This window comes from Dermochelys coriacea, chromosome 4 (genome assembly GCF_009764565.3).
Source record: "Dermochelys coriacea isolate rDerCor1 chromosome 4, rDerCor1.pri.v4, whole genome shotgun sequence".
Lineage (NCBI taxonomy): Eukaryota > Metazoa > Chordata > Testudines > Dermochelyidae > Dermochelys > Dermochelys coriacea.
Genome location: NC_050071.1, coordinates 88,470,900 through 88,487,948, shown reverse-complemented (window position 1 = coordinate 88,487,948; position 17,049 = coordinate 88,470,900). Strand labels below are relative to the sequence as shown.

General features: G+C 37.8%; 1 protein-coding gene across 5 annotated transcripts in view; it reads left to right on the top strand.

Annotated features, from left to right (window-relative positions):
* The window catches only part of TUSC3 (tumor suppressor candidate 3), a 307,969-nt gene that overhangs the window by 136,208 nt on the left and 154,712 nt on the right, over window positions 1–17,049 (top strand). For all 5 annotated transcript variants that reach the window (XM_038399600.2, XM_043513761.1, XM_043513760.1 and 2 more), the window contains exons 3-5: window positions 6,062–6,179; window positions 9,075–9,215; window positions 10,296–10,436. In XM_038399600.2, coding sequence (XP_038255528.1) covers window positions 6,062–6,179; window positions 9,075–9,215; window positions 10,296–10,436 — 400 coding nt within the window. The remainder of the gene's footprint in view (window positions 1–6,061; window positions 6,180–9,074; window positions 9,216–10,295; window positions 10,437–17,049) is intronic.

Sequence of the window (17,049 nt, the reverse complement as noted above, 5' to 3'; positions counted from 1 at the left end):
CAGACACACCCCTGGAGCCCCGACCTGGGGTATTCTATCTGCTACCCAAGATCCATAAACCTGGAAATCCTGGACGCCCCATCATCTCAGGCATTGGCACCCTGACAGCAGGATTGTCTGGCTATGTAGACTCCCTCCTCAGGCCCTACGCTACCAGCACTCCCAGCTATCTTCGAGACACCACTGACTTCCTGAGGAAACTACAATCCATTGGTGATCTTCCTAAAAACACCATCCTAGCCACTATGGATGTAGAAGCCCTCTACACCAACATTCCACACAAAGATGGACTACAAGCCGTCAGGAACAGTATCCCCGATACTGTCACGGCTAACCTGGTGGCTGAACTTTGTGACTTTGTCCTGACCCATAACTATTTCACATTTGGTGACAATGTATACCTTCAAATCAGCGGCACTGCGATGGGTACCCGCATGGCCCCACAGTATGCCAACATTTTTATGGCTGACTTAGAACAACGCTTCCTCAGCTCTCGTCCCCTAATGCCCCTACTCTACTTGCGCTACATTGATGACATCTTCATCATCTGGACCCATGGAAAAGAAGCTCTTGAGGAATTCCACCATGATTTCAACAATTTCCATCCCACCATAAACCTCAGCCTGGACCAGTCCACACAAGAGATCCACTTCCTGGACACTATGGTGCTAATAAGCGATGGTCACATAAACACCACCCTATATCGGAAACCTACTGACCGCTATTCCTACCTACATGCCTCTAGCTTTCATCCAGATCATACCAGTCAATCCATTGTCTACAGCCAAGCGCTACGATATAACCGCATTTGCTCCAACCCCTCAGACAGAGACAAACACCTACAAGATCTCTATCATGCATTCCTACAACTACAATACCCACCTGCTGAAGTGAAGAAACAGATTGACAGAGCCAGAAGAGTACCCAGAAGTCACCTACTACAGGACAGGCCCAACAAAGAAAACAACAGAACGCCACTAGCCATCACCTTCAGCCCCCAACTAAAACCTCTCCAACGCATCATCAAGGATCTACAACCTATCCTGAAGGACGAGCCATCGCTCTCTCAGATCTTGGGAGACAGACCAGTCCTTGCTTACAGACAGCCCCCCAATCTGAAGCAAATACTCACCAGCAACCACACACCACACAACAGAACCACTAACCCAGGAACCTATCCTTGCAACAAAGCCCGTTGCCAACTCTGTCCACATATCTATTCAGGGGATACCATCATAGGGCCTAATCACATCAGCCACACTATCAGAGGCTCGTTCACCTGCGCATCTACCAATGTGATATATGCCATCATGTGCCAGCAATGCCCCTCTGCCATGTACATTGGCCAAACTGGACAGTCTCTACGTAAAAGAATGAATGGACACAAATCAGACGTCAAGAATTATAACATTCAAAAACCAGTTGGAGAACACTTCAATCTCTCTGGTCACTCAATTACAGACCTTAACAGTGGCTATCCTTCAACAAAAAAGCTTCAAAAACAGACTCCAACGAGAGACTGCTGAATTGGAATTAATTTGCAAACTGGATACAATTAACTTAGGCTTGAATAGAGACTGGGAATGGATGAGTCATTACACAAAGTAAAACTATTTCCCCATGGTATTTCTCCCTCCCACCCCACCTCCCACTGTTCCTCTGATATTCTTGTTAACTGCTGGAATTAGCCTACCTTGCTTGTCACCATGAAAGGTTTTCCTCCTTCCCCCCCCCCCCCGCTGCTGGTGATGGCTTATCTTAAGTGATCACTCTCCTTACAGTGTGTATGATAAACCCATTGTTTCATGTTCTCTGTGTGAGTGTATATAAATCTCTCCTCTGTTTTTTTCCACCAAATGCATCCGATGAAGTGAGCTGTAGCTCACGAAAGCTTATGCTCTAATAAATTTGTTAGTCTCTAAGGTGCCACAAGTACTCTTTTTCTTTTTGCGAATACAGACTAACACGGCTGCTACTCTGAAATATATTTGGGAATTCATTGTATTAAATGCAAATATTATGTATTATTGTGGGCTGGGACTGTATGTAACCTTTCCAAGAGAGAAATGTAATGTAAGGCCTACATGATCAAAACAGTATTGAACAATGTGCCAGACAAGAATATACTTTTGGGATGATATGTATGAAGTAGATTTCCTAGGAAATATGTAGGAGGAGATGAATGCAAATTCCCCACCTCCAGATACGAAAAAAATCCTTTTGAAGCTATGCACGGAGGAGCGGACCTTTGCTGATCACCTCTTATGAGGCCAAGATCAAAGGCCCAATCTGCATAAAGGAAAGACTGAGTTATTCATGGTTGTGCTAGTTCTGAGCTAAGGCTGTTACAAACTTGCAACCACAGGGGGGGAAAACCCTTTGTGGGGTTTGAAAGACTGACCCCTGCTAAGGCCTTGTTGGTGTTGTAAGGGGGTGACCTCTGGTAAGCTTTTTGCTTGTGTGTAGGTTTTTTTTTCTTGTTTGTAAGATTTTCTCTGTAGTGTTTTTACCTTAAGAATAAATGTGACTTCTTATAAAGAGCTGTATGGTATCTTGTAACTGCTGGCAATTACAGCTGTTCATAGGCTCTGAAGAGAAAACCAAGCATAGATGCTGGCTTATTTAGTCAATCTGGTTTTCTGGAAATATCAAACCCATAATTTAATATATGATAAGCATGTGTCATGCAGGAAAGGAAACAGCTCATACAACCTGTTACCAGTAATGACTATTGTCAAAATACTGAATATCCTAGGTAAAGAATATTTAGATGGCAGTATGTCATCTAACCTGGTCTCTGCATCTCTTACTGGTAGATAATACTGCTGTCATTGCTGGTACTGCAGTGCTACCACCTCTGCCTAAATTCTTAAATGGTGGTAGCAACAGTAACATTATTTCTGCTCTTAGATACTCTATTCTCCTTTCTGGCTCAGCCTGATGGAAAAAGTAATGCTAAACTAGCAGCATTAGGGTCTATTTCTAGTCTGATCATGCAGTCCTTTCATGCCAAGATCAAATACAGTTCCTCCCATACCTCTTCATAACAGCTCACACAGGTAGTTGGAAGATGATGGCACTATATCTATAGCCTTTTTGGTAGTAAAAGACTCCAATAAAAAAAAAAAAGATGGATTTTTTTTTTTTTTTGCATCTGAGATGCAATCCCCTAGAGAACTACCATTTCTGGAACAGTGTTGCCTAGTATTTATCAGAGTCCAGATAGGATTTCCCAATCACTTCAGAAGGCTGTTAGATGTAACTTATTGCATCACTGCTATCCAAGTAGATAGAGAGACATGATGGATTATGGAGATATTATGTATTGTAATAAGGAATGATATGATGCTATCTGTTTTTTTACATAGCTAGACCACGTAACAAATCGTGTGACCCTATCACTGTTAGTCTCATCCTTCCTTCTCCAGACCTTTCAGTTATTTTTATGCCCACTTCTGTGTTGTCTTTAATTAGACTCTGATCCTGCAAGGATCTGCATGCATGCATAACTTCATGTACTGTGAGTAGTCCCATTGATTTCAAAAGAGAGACAGGTATATCTTTTCAGCCACCGGCTCACCACTTGAATTAAGAGCTAGCTTCAATATTAAAGTGCAAATATTTGGATTTTACCCACTTTTGCTCTTTATAGAATGCTCTTTTCAGTGTCTCTATAAAAGCTGTTCTTGAGAAGTCTTACAGAAAACTTTGCTAAGTTACCTTCAGTAAGTTCTAAAAATTGTATTCCAAAACCACTTGGTTGCAGAACATGCAAGTAGACACATGAAAACAAAAACAACAAAAACTTAGAAGCTAAGCTCTCTTCTGAAAAGACAGGTGTCCATTAAATAAGTTGGAAACTGGTTTAATTTGAAGATGCAAAGTATGCAAAGATGGAGAAAAATTAAGAAACCTTTATTGACTAGTAGGGGCAATTATAAACTATAATTTGTAATTCTTTTATGATTTTACATGAATATCTGTAAAAATATGAAAGGGTAGAATAAAGAGAATGATAGCATCAAGATGAAATGCTGTTATCATCTTGTTCTGATCATAAAAATGGTAAGGTTTTAATATAACAGGTTTAACACAACAGTGCTACAGTTATTACTTAAGCATTTGCAGCATTCATTTGATACTGCTTGACTGCCCTCTTCAGGATGCCAATGAACATGTTAGCCTATTTCAGTATGAAATACCAAACAAGTGCATAAGCTCAATATTTTCTGTATTTTCAAATCTAGTTTACCAAATGAGATTTTTAAAAAAAAAAATAGTTGACCAGGATAAAAGTTAGGTTTTCATAGTACTGCATCTGAGCTTGACTTAAAGTGATAATCAAGTTTCACTTTTTTTTTATAATGGCGCATTTGACCATGCATGTTATTTCTCTTGGTACACACGGCTCCAGAAGTGCTGTGTGATGAGGTGGCATTGACTTCAGTATTATGGCTTGTTTTTAATAAAACAAGCATGCTTTCAACACCTCTTTATGAAAGACTGCTTATACCTGCCTCCCTTTTCTTCCTTCCCATATATATATCTGCCTATATCCACTCTAACTCAAATCGTAAACAAGTGTTGCAGGGGTAGCCAAATAATTGTTTTTAATACCTGTATACTACGCCATAATGTGCATGCAACATGCTTTACAAAAACAACCTTCTGACAGAAGTTTTAAAAACAATGTGTTCATACTATTTTTGGCACCTTAGAGACTAACAAATTTATTTGAGCATAAGCTTTCGTGAGCTGCAGCTCACTTCATCGGATGCATCCAATGAAGTGAGCTGTAGCTCATGAAAGCTTATGCTCAAATACATTTGTTAGTCTAAGGTGCCACAAGTACTCCTTTTCTTTTTGCGAATACAGACTAACACGGCTGCTACTATGAAACCATACTATTTTTGTATCCCTCCATCTGAAAAGACAGGTAGATAAAGGATGGGGCTCTGTAATATAAATAATCAATAGAAAATAGTATGGAAATAGCCACAGAAGGAGCTCTGTGGGGTGGAAATTGCCACAAAGATCCCCTTGGTAACTTTCAGATGCCCCCTAATAAATTGTACAGTAATTTTGCCCCCAAGTCTGTGTGGTTTCAGGGCTATGCAGATAACTTCTTCACTGATAATGCTGCTCTCTCATCCGCTCAACTCCTCTCCCTGCAAATCTTGCTTTTAAAGTGATTTTCTGAGTACCAATAGGGGGAGTGCAAAAGTTAATGTAGTGTCATGCTGCATTATTTTCCCCTCTGGCTCTTCCTTGAGGTTTGGGGGCAGGAAGCCTGCTGGTGGGAAAATGTGATTTTTCTAATGCTGATAGAAATTGCTACAGACTGCAAAAACTATACTTTATTTTGTGTTGGTTTTAAAATATTTTTGTAGGAAAGAATGTTCTACTAGTCTGAACTGATGCTTATTTGGAGCAGTTTTGAGCATATAAATCCTGATACTAGATCTGCATTGCCACAAGGATGTCTCTACATGAATCAGTTTGCAGGTTTGGGCCCATATTTTCCAGCACAAACTATAGGAGCATTTAACTGACACTTTTTTTTAAAGCTTTTTATGCTAAAAATGTTAAAACACATTTTCATTTGTGTTTTGATGCTTAGATAGCTATTATAAATTAACTGCAATGTAGTTGTAACTATGTCAGTCTCAGGATATTAGTGAGACAATGTGGGTGATGTAATATCTTTTATTGGACCATTTTGCTATGATGCTCAGAGTACCTTTCCCAGAACTGAAGAACAGCTCTGTGTGGCTCGAAAGCTTTTCTCTCTCACCAGCAGAAGCTGATCCAGTAAAAGATATTACCTCACCCATTATAAATTAATTGTAATTCTAGAAAAACAAAAACAAGAACCCCCCATCACCCTGCCATACCGGCCGAAACCTATTTTGGTAGAGAATTGAGAATGTGTTTGCTAGAGTTTTAGTTAATCCCTCTGTTTGGTTTGCAATTGTTACAATTGGTTATGGAATCTTTACTGGGAGTCAATTACATACAGATACCTATATTTATCTGTATCTATGCCTTTTTCCCTAAACAGGCAAGCTAATGAAGAATATCAAGTGCTGGCCAACTCATGGCGCTACTCATCTGCTTTTTCTAATAAACTATTCTTCACTATAGTGGATTATGATGAAGGAGCAGATGTTTTTCAACAGGTAAAAGGTTTTGAATGATGTCTTTTTAACATAGATCATATTTTAAGTACTGTGATTTTTTGTTTGTTTGTTTGATAATAAAACAATTACAGTGGGGGGGGGAAGTCTGGAATACTGTTATTCACAGGAATTTCTATAATGCACCCAAGGTAGCTATAGCAAGAAACAGCAAAAATGCAAAATGGCCAATTTTGCTACATCATATGTAGTCAACCGAAAACAAATATGGGAATATCAAGTTTAAATTAAGTTTATCAAGCCATTGTTAATGTATTGGTAGTTGCTTCCATGGGGCATTGTAAAACAAATTGACTCCAAAATAATGTGAAGTGCAGTGAAAATCACATTTGTAGTTAAACTTTCCCATAGGTTCTCTTGACATAAAAAAGCACTTAACAAATATCACCTTTCATGAAGACTTTAAATATTTAATACCCTTTGTGTCTTGGAACTCTTTAGAAAAGAGTGGGAATTGTTGTAAATAGCCATGGTTGCTTTACAGTGTGGAGAACCAATTATTAGCAAATATGCTACTCCCGCAAATTCACTGTGGTTTGGGTACTCAGCTCAAGTTCAATTTGAATCATAATTCAAGAAAAATATTTTCTTCTCTTTGAAGCTTAGCCCCCTGCTTGGCACTAGAAGCTGAATTAATAAAAGCAAGAAGCAGCAGAAGTTACTAACCGTTTTTACTCCCTTTTGGTTAATTGTGAGATATTAAACTATGAAGCAAAAAAAAAAGCAGATCTACAGTGTTTAAAACAATACACAGTAAAACTTGGATGATTTTCCAACAGAACTATTGGACCACACTGTATATAAATAACATGCTCTCTTTACATTTTGCATTTTATTTTTAGTTCAAATATGCATTTTTGCACACACACAGAGCAAATTATATTCAGTAGATGCATTTGGCCCAGTTCATTCTGGTGTAAAGAGATAAAGCTCCATTTATGTCCATGGACATACACTTGCTTATGTCCACATTGTGTTTTGTTCATTGTCTTGGAGAACTCCAGCTATTTTGGATATCTGGGAAAACAAGAGTAACTAACAAGTGAACATATTGTCATGTAGGTTTTTGAAGAAGTACAGTATTTGTTTTATCAGAGTTTATATAGGCAAATGTAACAAGACAGTGGACATCTGAACTAATAATAGCACAGGAGATTTAATTCTTGACTGTAATACTCATAGCTAAACTATTGCTGCAGTTGCTGTGTACTGGTTCAGAGTTGACATAAAACATGTCAGTTGATTTGATTTCACCTTTCATTCTGATTATATAGAAATGGACTGGTGCAACCAGGCTGTCGGCAGTCTTTAAAAAAATAGATACTGTGTGGCAAAATACCTTGTTCACCTCAGTAGGCTCAGCCCTTTTTAGGAGACTGAGGTTTGGGGCAAGGCAAATCCTTATAGGTGGCACAGAGTCCTGCACCTCTCCTCAGTCAGTCCCTTGTGCTTGTTTTCCTTCCCTTCTGGGGAGCAAGTGCAGCCTCCCTACTGAGAAGGTCTGGTGTCTTGCTGCAAACAGCCTACTGGCAACTTCCCTGCTCCTCTCACTCCCTCATTCTTCTCTTTCTACCACCCAGGGGAGGGTTTAAAAAGGTCCCAAGTAGTTGGAGTCAGCTGAGCCTAATTGGTTCCCTAGCAACCCCTTTTCCAGCTGAACTTTATTGCCCTGTGGTTCTTTCTCCTCAGTGGATAGGGAGGGGCCTTTTAATCCCCTGGGACTAATTACTACCTCCCCTTTTGTAGCTGTATTTCCTGGGTTTACCACAATACCTGACAGAAGATGTTTATATATGAGTATCCCACTAAATTCAACAGTTTTAGGACATTCTTCTTAACACAGTTCACACAAATATTTTTCTTTCAACAGTTATTCATTAAAGGATGGGGCATATTGTATTTAGAAGAAAATAATATTTTAGTATCTAGTTTAATTTTTATAAATTATACATTGAACTTGTACTTGATGATTAAAGCATTTATGTAATTTAATAAGATTGATTTTGTTGGAGAGCAGAAAGCCAGGCAGGTAAATAAAATGTCACTGCCCTTGTCATTAGAGAACTCAAATAATTTCATTCATATTTAATCATTTCCATTTTTTCCAATGATTTTATATTTAATTTCAAATCACTTGATAAATGTATTGCATTATTATTTTCTGAAATCCAAATATTGTGAGATGTTCCATATAGTAAAATATATTTCCCTGTCCAAGCACCACATGTTCAAATAAGCAATGCAAATTGCATTTGTTCATCTTGCTGGGGAATAATTTTTTCACTTAGAATGTCCAGCAGGGGGGCCTGTCACTATTTTCTGTTTGTTTTCAAATTGACAATATTGGAAACATTTACAGGATGAATTAATATTTAAGACCCCAGTATTCTAAAGATTTGAGTGTATGCTTAACTTCACACACTGTGAGTAGTCACATTAACATCCACATAGCATTTAACCTTAAGTATGTGCTTAAGTTTTTTTTCCAGGTTGGGATGTAGTTTGTCTTGTGACTTTATGAAATACAAACTATATTTTTAAAGATGCTGCTTTGCTAGTTACATAACAGCATAAATGAGCATATCAGGAAAAATACCCAACAAAGGAATGCTTAAAATTGAAATTTGGTTTATGAAATGACTACTGTGCCCTAAAAAGCCCTAGTGAAGAAATTGAAGGAATGTTAGCTCTGAACATTTTTTCAGTAATAGAAAAATATATTTAAATGTTTGAAAATAGTTATTTCAAACTTTGGAAAGCCACTAATATTTTTCTGACTAATGGTATCTTGCCAGTGTCTATGGTAGGAAGAAGACAAACGGTTGCACAAAGCGTGTTTGAGTTATTTAATATTGTGGTGCCTTCTGTTTTTTGTAGCTCAATATGAACTCTGCTCCGACATTCATGCATTTTCCTCCGAAAGGTAAACCCAAGAGAGCTGACACCTTCGACCTGCAGAGAATAGGATTTGCAGCAGAGCAGCTAGCTAAATGGATAGCTGACAGAATGGATGTTCATGTAAGTCATTTGACAACATTAAGACAGATCAAAATTTATCTCTCTATTCTATGATGAACTGATACCAAGAACTGTTTTTCCCCTCATGTATGTTTATTTATCAAATGAAATTTACAAAAATAGGTTAAAATACAAATATGAGCTGTGATACTTGAGCGCACTGTGGTAACTTCAGCAATTTGAATGTTGCATTGCAGTTTTGGTTTGGTAGTTACATTTTTATCCAGTCTTATTCTAGCACAAAATAAGTGATAATATTGTGACAATTAGTTGATAGATGTAAGTGTATTTGCAATGTTACTTAAAAAACAAAGTCTGAAGTTTCAAAAATGTTTTATACCAAAATAATGGCACAGACATAATAATCTGCAAATATGGTGAGGAAATTTACTTCATTATTTTTATATAGTTGAATATTATATACAATTGATCCTTAAAGGTGAAATAAATTTTTTTCTAAAATAATAAAGAAACATACTGCTTAAGTTCCCAATTCAGTCACATGCAAAGGGACTATTCTCAGATTTTAAAATATATTCAGAAACAAAATCTTGTGCTAGCAATATTCCTTATCTATAGTTGTGTCCCTGTCATGCAGGAAGAGAGACAAGATGCAGTGGATGTGGTTTAATTAGGCCACAGCTTTATTCACTTAAATCTGGGAATACTTGTCAATAACTCATGCAGTGCAGGTGATCTTTTTTTCCCTTAATCACTTCCACCTATTTGGGAAGGCTGCCATCAGTGCTTCCCCTTCCCAGCTTGGATCCAGGCAGTTACTGAGACCCAAGTGCCCTCCACTCATCTGAGGGCTAAATGGGGACTGGAAAAAGGAAAGGGGATGGGTTCTCCCAAGTCTGTCAGATATTGAGTCCCAGCTGTGTGACAGTGTTACCAATATTCCCTATCATCAATACGTATTCTCTGTACAAGTACATAGATAATATTGTGCATTGAGTAGTAGACGGGTTACGTGTGCGTGTGTGTTGTGTGCGTGCGTGCGCGCAATGCCTCACTTCTATTTGTCACAAAGTGGAAGAATAATTGATGCTTTTGTTTTCTTCCCCCCCTCCCCTGCAGATTAGGGTATTCAGGCCTCCAAACTACTCAGGCACTATTGCACTGGCTCTTTTAGTGTCACTTGTTGGTGGCTTGCTGTACTTGCGAAGAAATAACTTGGAGTTCATATACAACAAGACTGGCTGGGCAATGGCAGCTCTGGTATGCCAACATTTAATACTGATATTTTTTAACATTTCAATACTATTGTACTAGTTTTTAAATTTTTGTATGCAATGACAAGGTGTAAATGCTACTTGCATAGTAATTTAGAAAGTACTACAGTAATATGTTTGTCAGAATGAGACAATATTAAATATAGACTGATATTATGAATAGCTGGGCTAAGTCTGATGGGTGGCAAACATTGCTAATTGGGAGGTATATATTTACAAATTCATTAGTTAATAATAATTAGCTCCAGTGTTGGTGAAATATGCTACTGATCAGCTGACAATGATGGTAACAATGATTGTGAAATGTTAAGGGAGGTTAGATAGGCTACAAAACCAGAAAACTCAATGATAATGGGTGATTTCAACTATCCTCATATTAACTGAATATATGTCACCTTAGGGTATGGTACAGAGAAATTTCTAGACACCATAAACGACTGCTTCTTGGAGCTGCTAGTCTTGGAACCCACAAGGGGAGAGAGGCAATTCGTGATTTAGTTCTAAATGGAGCACAGGATCTGGTACATGATGTAACTAGCTGAACTGTCTGGTAATAGTGACCATAATCAAATTAAATTTAGTGTCTTTGGAGGGAGTAAAACACACACCCAAACCCTGCGCAGCACAGTAACATTTAACTTCAAAAAGGGAAATGACACAAAAATGAGGACACTAGTTAGACTGGTATTAAAAGGAGCCGCCACAAGGGTAAAATGCCTGCAGGCAGCATGGAGACCACTTAAAAAAACATAATAGAGACCCAGACTAAATTGCAGAAACAAGTAGGGGGACCAAAATAATGTCACAATAGTTAAACAGCAGAGAAATAGAGGCTGTTGGAGGTAAAAAGGAGTCCTTTAAAATTTGGAAATCAAATCCTAATGTCGAAAATAGGAAGGAGCAAAAACTTTGGCAGGTTAAGTATAATAAGGCAGGTCAAGAAAGAATATGAGAAGCAACTTATTAAAGAAAGAAAACCTAACAAAAATATTTAAAGTACATCAGAAGCAGGAAGCCTGTCAAGCAGGCAGCGGGGCCACTAGCGACAAAGTAGGTCCCAAGGAAGGCAAGTCATTACAGACCAGCTAAATGAATTACTTGCATTGGTCTTCACTGCAGAGGATGTGGGGGGAAACACCCACATTAGAGCATTTCTTTTTGGGCAACAAATCTAAAGTACTGTCCTAAATTAATGCATCAATAGAAGAGGTTTTAGAACAAATGGATAAATTAAACTTTAATAAGTCACAGTGACCAGATGGTATTCACCCAAAAGTTCTGGAGGAACTCAAATATGAAATTGCAGAGCTACTAACTGTAGTATGTAACCCATCTCTGAAATCAGCCTGTGTACCACATGCTCTGTTTTGTATGCTTCCCTTAAAGCTCTGGTATGGGCAAGATACTGGGCAAGATGAATCATGGTCTGACGCAGTATGGCAGCTCTTATGTTCTTAACTTGGGTTAGTAGAGTTGTATTTTAACCGAAAATATTGCAAAGGTTTCAAGTGGCCATTATTGCCACTGTATTGCAGCAACTTTTTTAAAAAAAGTCAAGGCAGTGACAGTAGTTAATGTGGAGATGGAATGAGTAACTTTATATAATAAGGCTAAGGGGAATAAAAAGGTTTTTATAAATATATGAATGAGAAAATGATCCAAAGAAAGAATCTATTAATAAATGAAGAAAGGGCTAAAATTATATTTACAAATAGCTGAATAACTCCTTACTTTAAAAAAATCTCTGTTTTCAACATAAGAGAGAAGAAATTTAGATGGTTAGATAAAATTAGCTTTTGAGAGAAAACTGAAACAGAACCAATGAGCTGATTTAGATTACCATATTCTAAGACATCAAGGAAATTAACAAACAATTTTGTTTTTACCTCTCACACTTTATTGTGGTTCATTGATTTATAATTTGATAGTGCCCAAAAGGCTATAGGAGGTTTGGCAGAAAAGAGTCTCTGCCACGAATAGTTTATAATCTCAATTTTAGTTATGACCCAGCGAGTGAGGATGGAAAACAATAAGTAGAGCATGTTGGTAACTGCTCTCCAAAAAGTCTAACTTCTTTCCTTCCCAAACAATGGCACAAATATTGACAGGGGAAAAATTTGAGAGACAGACACCTATTGCTTAATTTTCAGAGTCACTAAGTATCAGCAGCTTCCATTGAATCAATCAAAAATGGGAGCTGAAATTGCCCAGCATCTCTGGAACGTTACGTCACTAGAGGACCCTTGTAGTATTCATTTATATAGAGATGATGTAGCAAGGTATTAAAGCAAATTCTCAGTGCAAATTCCTCGATCTCAGAAGTATGAATATACAAAGGCCTCATCCTTGAATTATGGTTGCTGATAAGTAACTTCAAGTTCTCTTTCCAGATGAGTCTGTTTTACTGCAACAGGGGACAGAAAACCATAAATATGTACATACATACATTTTTAAAAAGGAAAAAGTGATGATAGCCCTCCCCACATATTTTAGCAAGGAATAGGGTGTAGTAAATGAAGGGGTCTAGTTTGGGGCAACCCTTTGTGCTTCATTGTAAAGAGAGATAATGGCTGAAATGGGAACAGAATCTAGGGCTAAAATTCTGGTTCCATTGAAGTTAATGGCAAAACTCCAGCTGACTTCTGTGGGGCCAGAATTTCGTCTGAGGGATCCTAGGCTCCAGTCCCCAATTCTGACTCTTTTTGTACCAAAGAAAATTGGGCTTTCTGTATTTTGTACTAATTTCATGTGTGTTATTTCTATATTGCCACCATTTTTATTAAAATTATTTTAGGTATGCTAGTGAGGGAGCCTAAACTTCTGAGGCACTGCAGCCTAATTACTATCACAGTTAATTAAATTCCACAACAAGGATTACTTAAATTATTGGCCTACTGTAACAGCACAACAAAAATAGGTCTTTAAGAAAATAGATTCTAATTCACACCGTGGCAGAAAGTTTTTTACAAGACAGCAATATGCAATAAATATTTTTCGAGTTAGAACTTGAACCATAAGCATGTGCAATCTCTTTAATGGACTAAATGCTTCTGTGACACTGGCACACAAAGCACCAGCTCATGCCAAATCTCTCATGTCTCAACTGAACGTGGACAAATACATAGCTGGAATCTGTCTGGCTCACATGTATGTTAGTATTGTTAAAGCAGGTATTAGAATTATAAGAATGTGTTTAGTGTTCAAACTTTATGGGATGTTTGTGAGTTGCTGCATGCATTAATCTCACTGATAAAATCTGTGATCCACATTGTAAGTTAATATTTAAGCATCTGTATTGTAAGCCTCTGTGATTGTAAATCACCAGACCGGAGGAAGATATTAACTACTGTAAAGATTTGGTCTCCAACAGAAGGTTTTATGTCCTCGCCAATGAGGAAGGCCCATCAACCCAGACAGACTACTGTGAAACATTAAAGAGAATAAAAGACTTTGTTGTTTGGCTCTTTCCCCCCGTGAAGAGAAGTCATAAAAGTGAATTCCTCCCATCAGCAGAATTCACAGCTGAGAGCACATGGGGATGGGGATGAGGGGTGGGAAGGGAATAAAAACCCCTAATAAGAAGGAACTGGCTCTCTATGCTGCTTGAAATCTGGGGGAATGGGGTGTGGGGTGGGGGGCGCAAGGTTTTTAGGCATAAGCAAGGGATCCTCAGTTGCTAAGCCGGTTTAGCCCTAAAGGACATATAGTGTTTGCTTATTATAGAAGCTACAATTAGCTTTTGAACTTAAGATCGTAACTCATTTGTGTATGTATGTTTACCTGCTTTAACCCTGTGACTATCTCTCTTGATTCCTTTTCCTACTTGATTGGCTACAAGCATTGTCTTTGGTCTGAGATCTAAGGTGCCATTGACCTGGGGTAAGCGACTAGTCTCTGAGGACTGGAAGTAACCTCAATATTGCTGTGATTTGTGGTGTAAGGGACCATCTATTACGAAGTCGCAGAGGTAGGCTTACCTGGGTGGCAAGACAGAGTACCCAAGAGGGCTGTCTGTGATTCCACATTAAGGCTGTTATAGTGCCTGAGGAGTTTACACTTGGTATTTGGTTGGTGAAATATAAATATAAAACTAACAACCAATTTGGGGTTTGTGCCCTGCTTCTTAGTAGTCTTCCCTGAGGTTGGTACTCATGCTCTTGAGCCATTGCAGGACAGCTTGGCAGCTTCCATGTTAAATTTACTGTGTCAGACAGTCTCTTTCTGGAGTCAGTAATATATTTTATTCTAATTTCCTATACCAGTGTTCTCTACACACACATCACCAGCTTGAATTTTTTTTTACTCCATAAATGTGCAGTTATTGTTTCATTATGGTTGAAAGTCTGTAGTTGAAACAGAGAGTTAGTCCAGTACCGTGGAAAGACATAAATAGAATCCATTTTTTAACCTTGGTTCTCTTAGAGATTGTGCAAGATTAAGGAAGTTTAGAAGTCTAAAGAAAAAAATGTTTCTTGAAATGGCTAAATGGTAATCCTATTAGTGATTATCCACACTTAAATTTCTGATCCTGGTTTAGTAGTCTTCACTCACATGATTATAAATTATATCATAGACAGGTTCCTAGTTGTGCTTAACTCTAAGGCCTTTTGTCATTTCAGACAGGATCAAATCCAAATGTGAAAAGGTAAATATTGCAATAATATCTTCCTGAGTCTGTAGAAAGACAAATACCATGATTCTCCTTCCATTGATAGCTTTGCTAAGTAGTAATAGAGTGAATTTAACAAGACTTTTCTAAATTTTACTATTGATATTCCTAATCCTTTTGGCAGCCGTGATTGACAGAATCCGGTTAACTTTATCCAGCTGCTGCTTGGCAAAACTATGATCAGTAGCAGAGTCAAATATTGGATATATTCACAGAAGAGGAGGACCAAAGATGGATATCAGGAATGTGAGAGAGTACCAGAAACCACTCTCTTCCCCATAGTCCTTGTAGAAGAGGCTTGAGGGGGGGAAAAGAGTGAAGGGGACCACTTCCTCCCCTTACAGCAGCTTTAGAAAGTAAGCTTTACAATCATAAGGACTGTAAATTTTATTTTTCTTAATCATATTTTGATAGCCAAATATGAAAAACATGGTGGCTTATGACTTGCCCTGGTAAGTGAATTTGTCAAGCCGAGTATGTAATTACGTACATATAAGCAACAACATACGACAGGATATAGTTGAGTAATGCACACCACTAATTCTGTATCTAATGACAATCAGTTTAGCATGTGTAGCTAACACATTGATGAAGACGAAAATGATTGAGATGACAGCTCAGTCTCTTCTTCCTTATCCCATTCAAATTACTTTTTACTGGTTTTGTTTGTTTGTTCTATGCTGTATCTAAACATAAATCTCCATCCTGCAATGGGATCTTCCAGCACTGATTCATACAGTTGCCTGGGATCCCTTTGACTTCAATAGAACTCCACATGAACATAAGTTTCTACATTAGCAGATCCTTTTGCAGGACTAGGACCTTGAGTTGCAAGCTGTCTAGGGTATGTACAAGTTCTTGTCTATGTTCTGTAAATGCCTAGCACACTTTAGGTTCTATATAAATACTAATGATGTATATACATCTTAAAGTGCATTGTAGTTATGCATCTTGGTATTTTTAATTGGTGCTTAATAAATATTAAAATAGTCAACTACTTTTTCATAAAAGGCCTTGAAAAGGGAATGTTAAGATGGCAATAGACAGTGTCTAGATAAATGTGGTGAGTCATGCCTAAATTATCCTTACAGAACTACTGAAGCAGTTATGAAGCATATAAATAATTAGTAAACATTTTCAAAAATAGTCTGTCTCATGCACATTTTTCTCTTTAGGACATTTAAAAGCTAATTTATTTGGGGCAACCTGGCAACAGATATAACATCTGCAGACAGCTCTCACTTGAGATGGGAAATTTGACAGTTATGCCTGGTCACCATCGGCAGCCTTTTTTGAAGCTGATGCAGAGCTGAAGAAGAAATGGAGCTAATTTCAAACCTTAGTTTTTGCAACTCTGCTCAAATTAAAAAAAAATAGTTAACAGTTTTTCTGACTGCCTTTTGAAAATTCCTTCTCCAATCCAGTAGTATCCTCAAAGAGGAGACATGTGAATTTGTGATTTGTTGGGTCTTTTGTTGTGATGCGTGTGAGGGTTTTTTTTTTTAAGAACATTTAAATTATTCTTCACACCAAATCATATCCTTCTTTGAAGCCATTTTTATACTACACAGACTTAAAAGTATTGCATTAGTTAGATCTTTCCAGTGTGAAAAATTGCATTAAAGGAGTTAAACCTTTTTCTTAACCTAATCTGGAGGGGGTGGGATGTGTGAAAGTGATCTCCTGGTTTGTATGGTTTCTTACAGTAAGTAGGGAGGTAGTCTGAGATGCTGACTTTGCCTAGTCAGAGTTATCCAGATCACCAGTGTATAAAACTAAAGAGGAAAAAATATATATTTTTGTTTTACATCTGTGCTGGATTATCCTTCATAATGGAAGGATATAGGGACATGTTCTGTTGTCCCTTGCAATGGACATCTGGATTTTCACTTTTTGTGTATCGGAGCAGAATTTGGCCTAAAATCTTTGT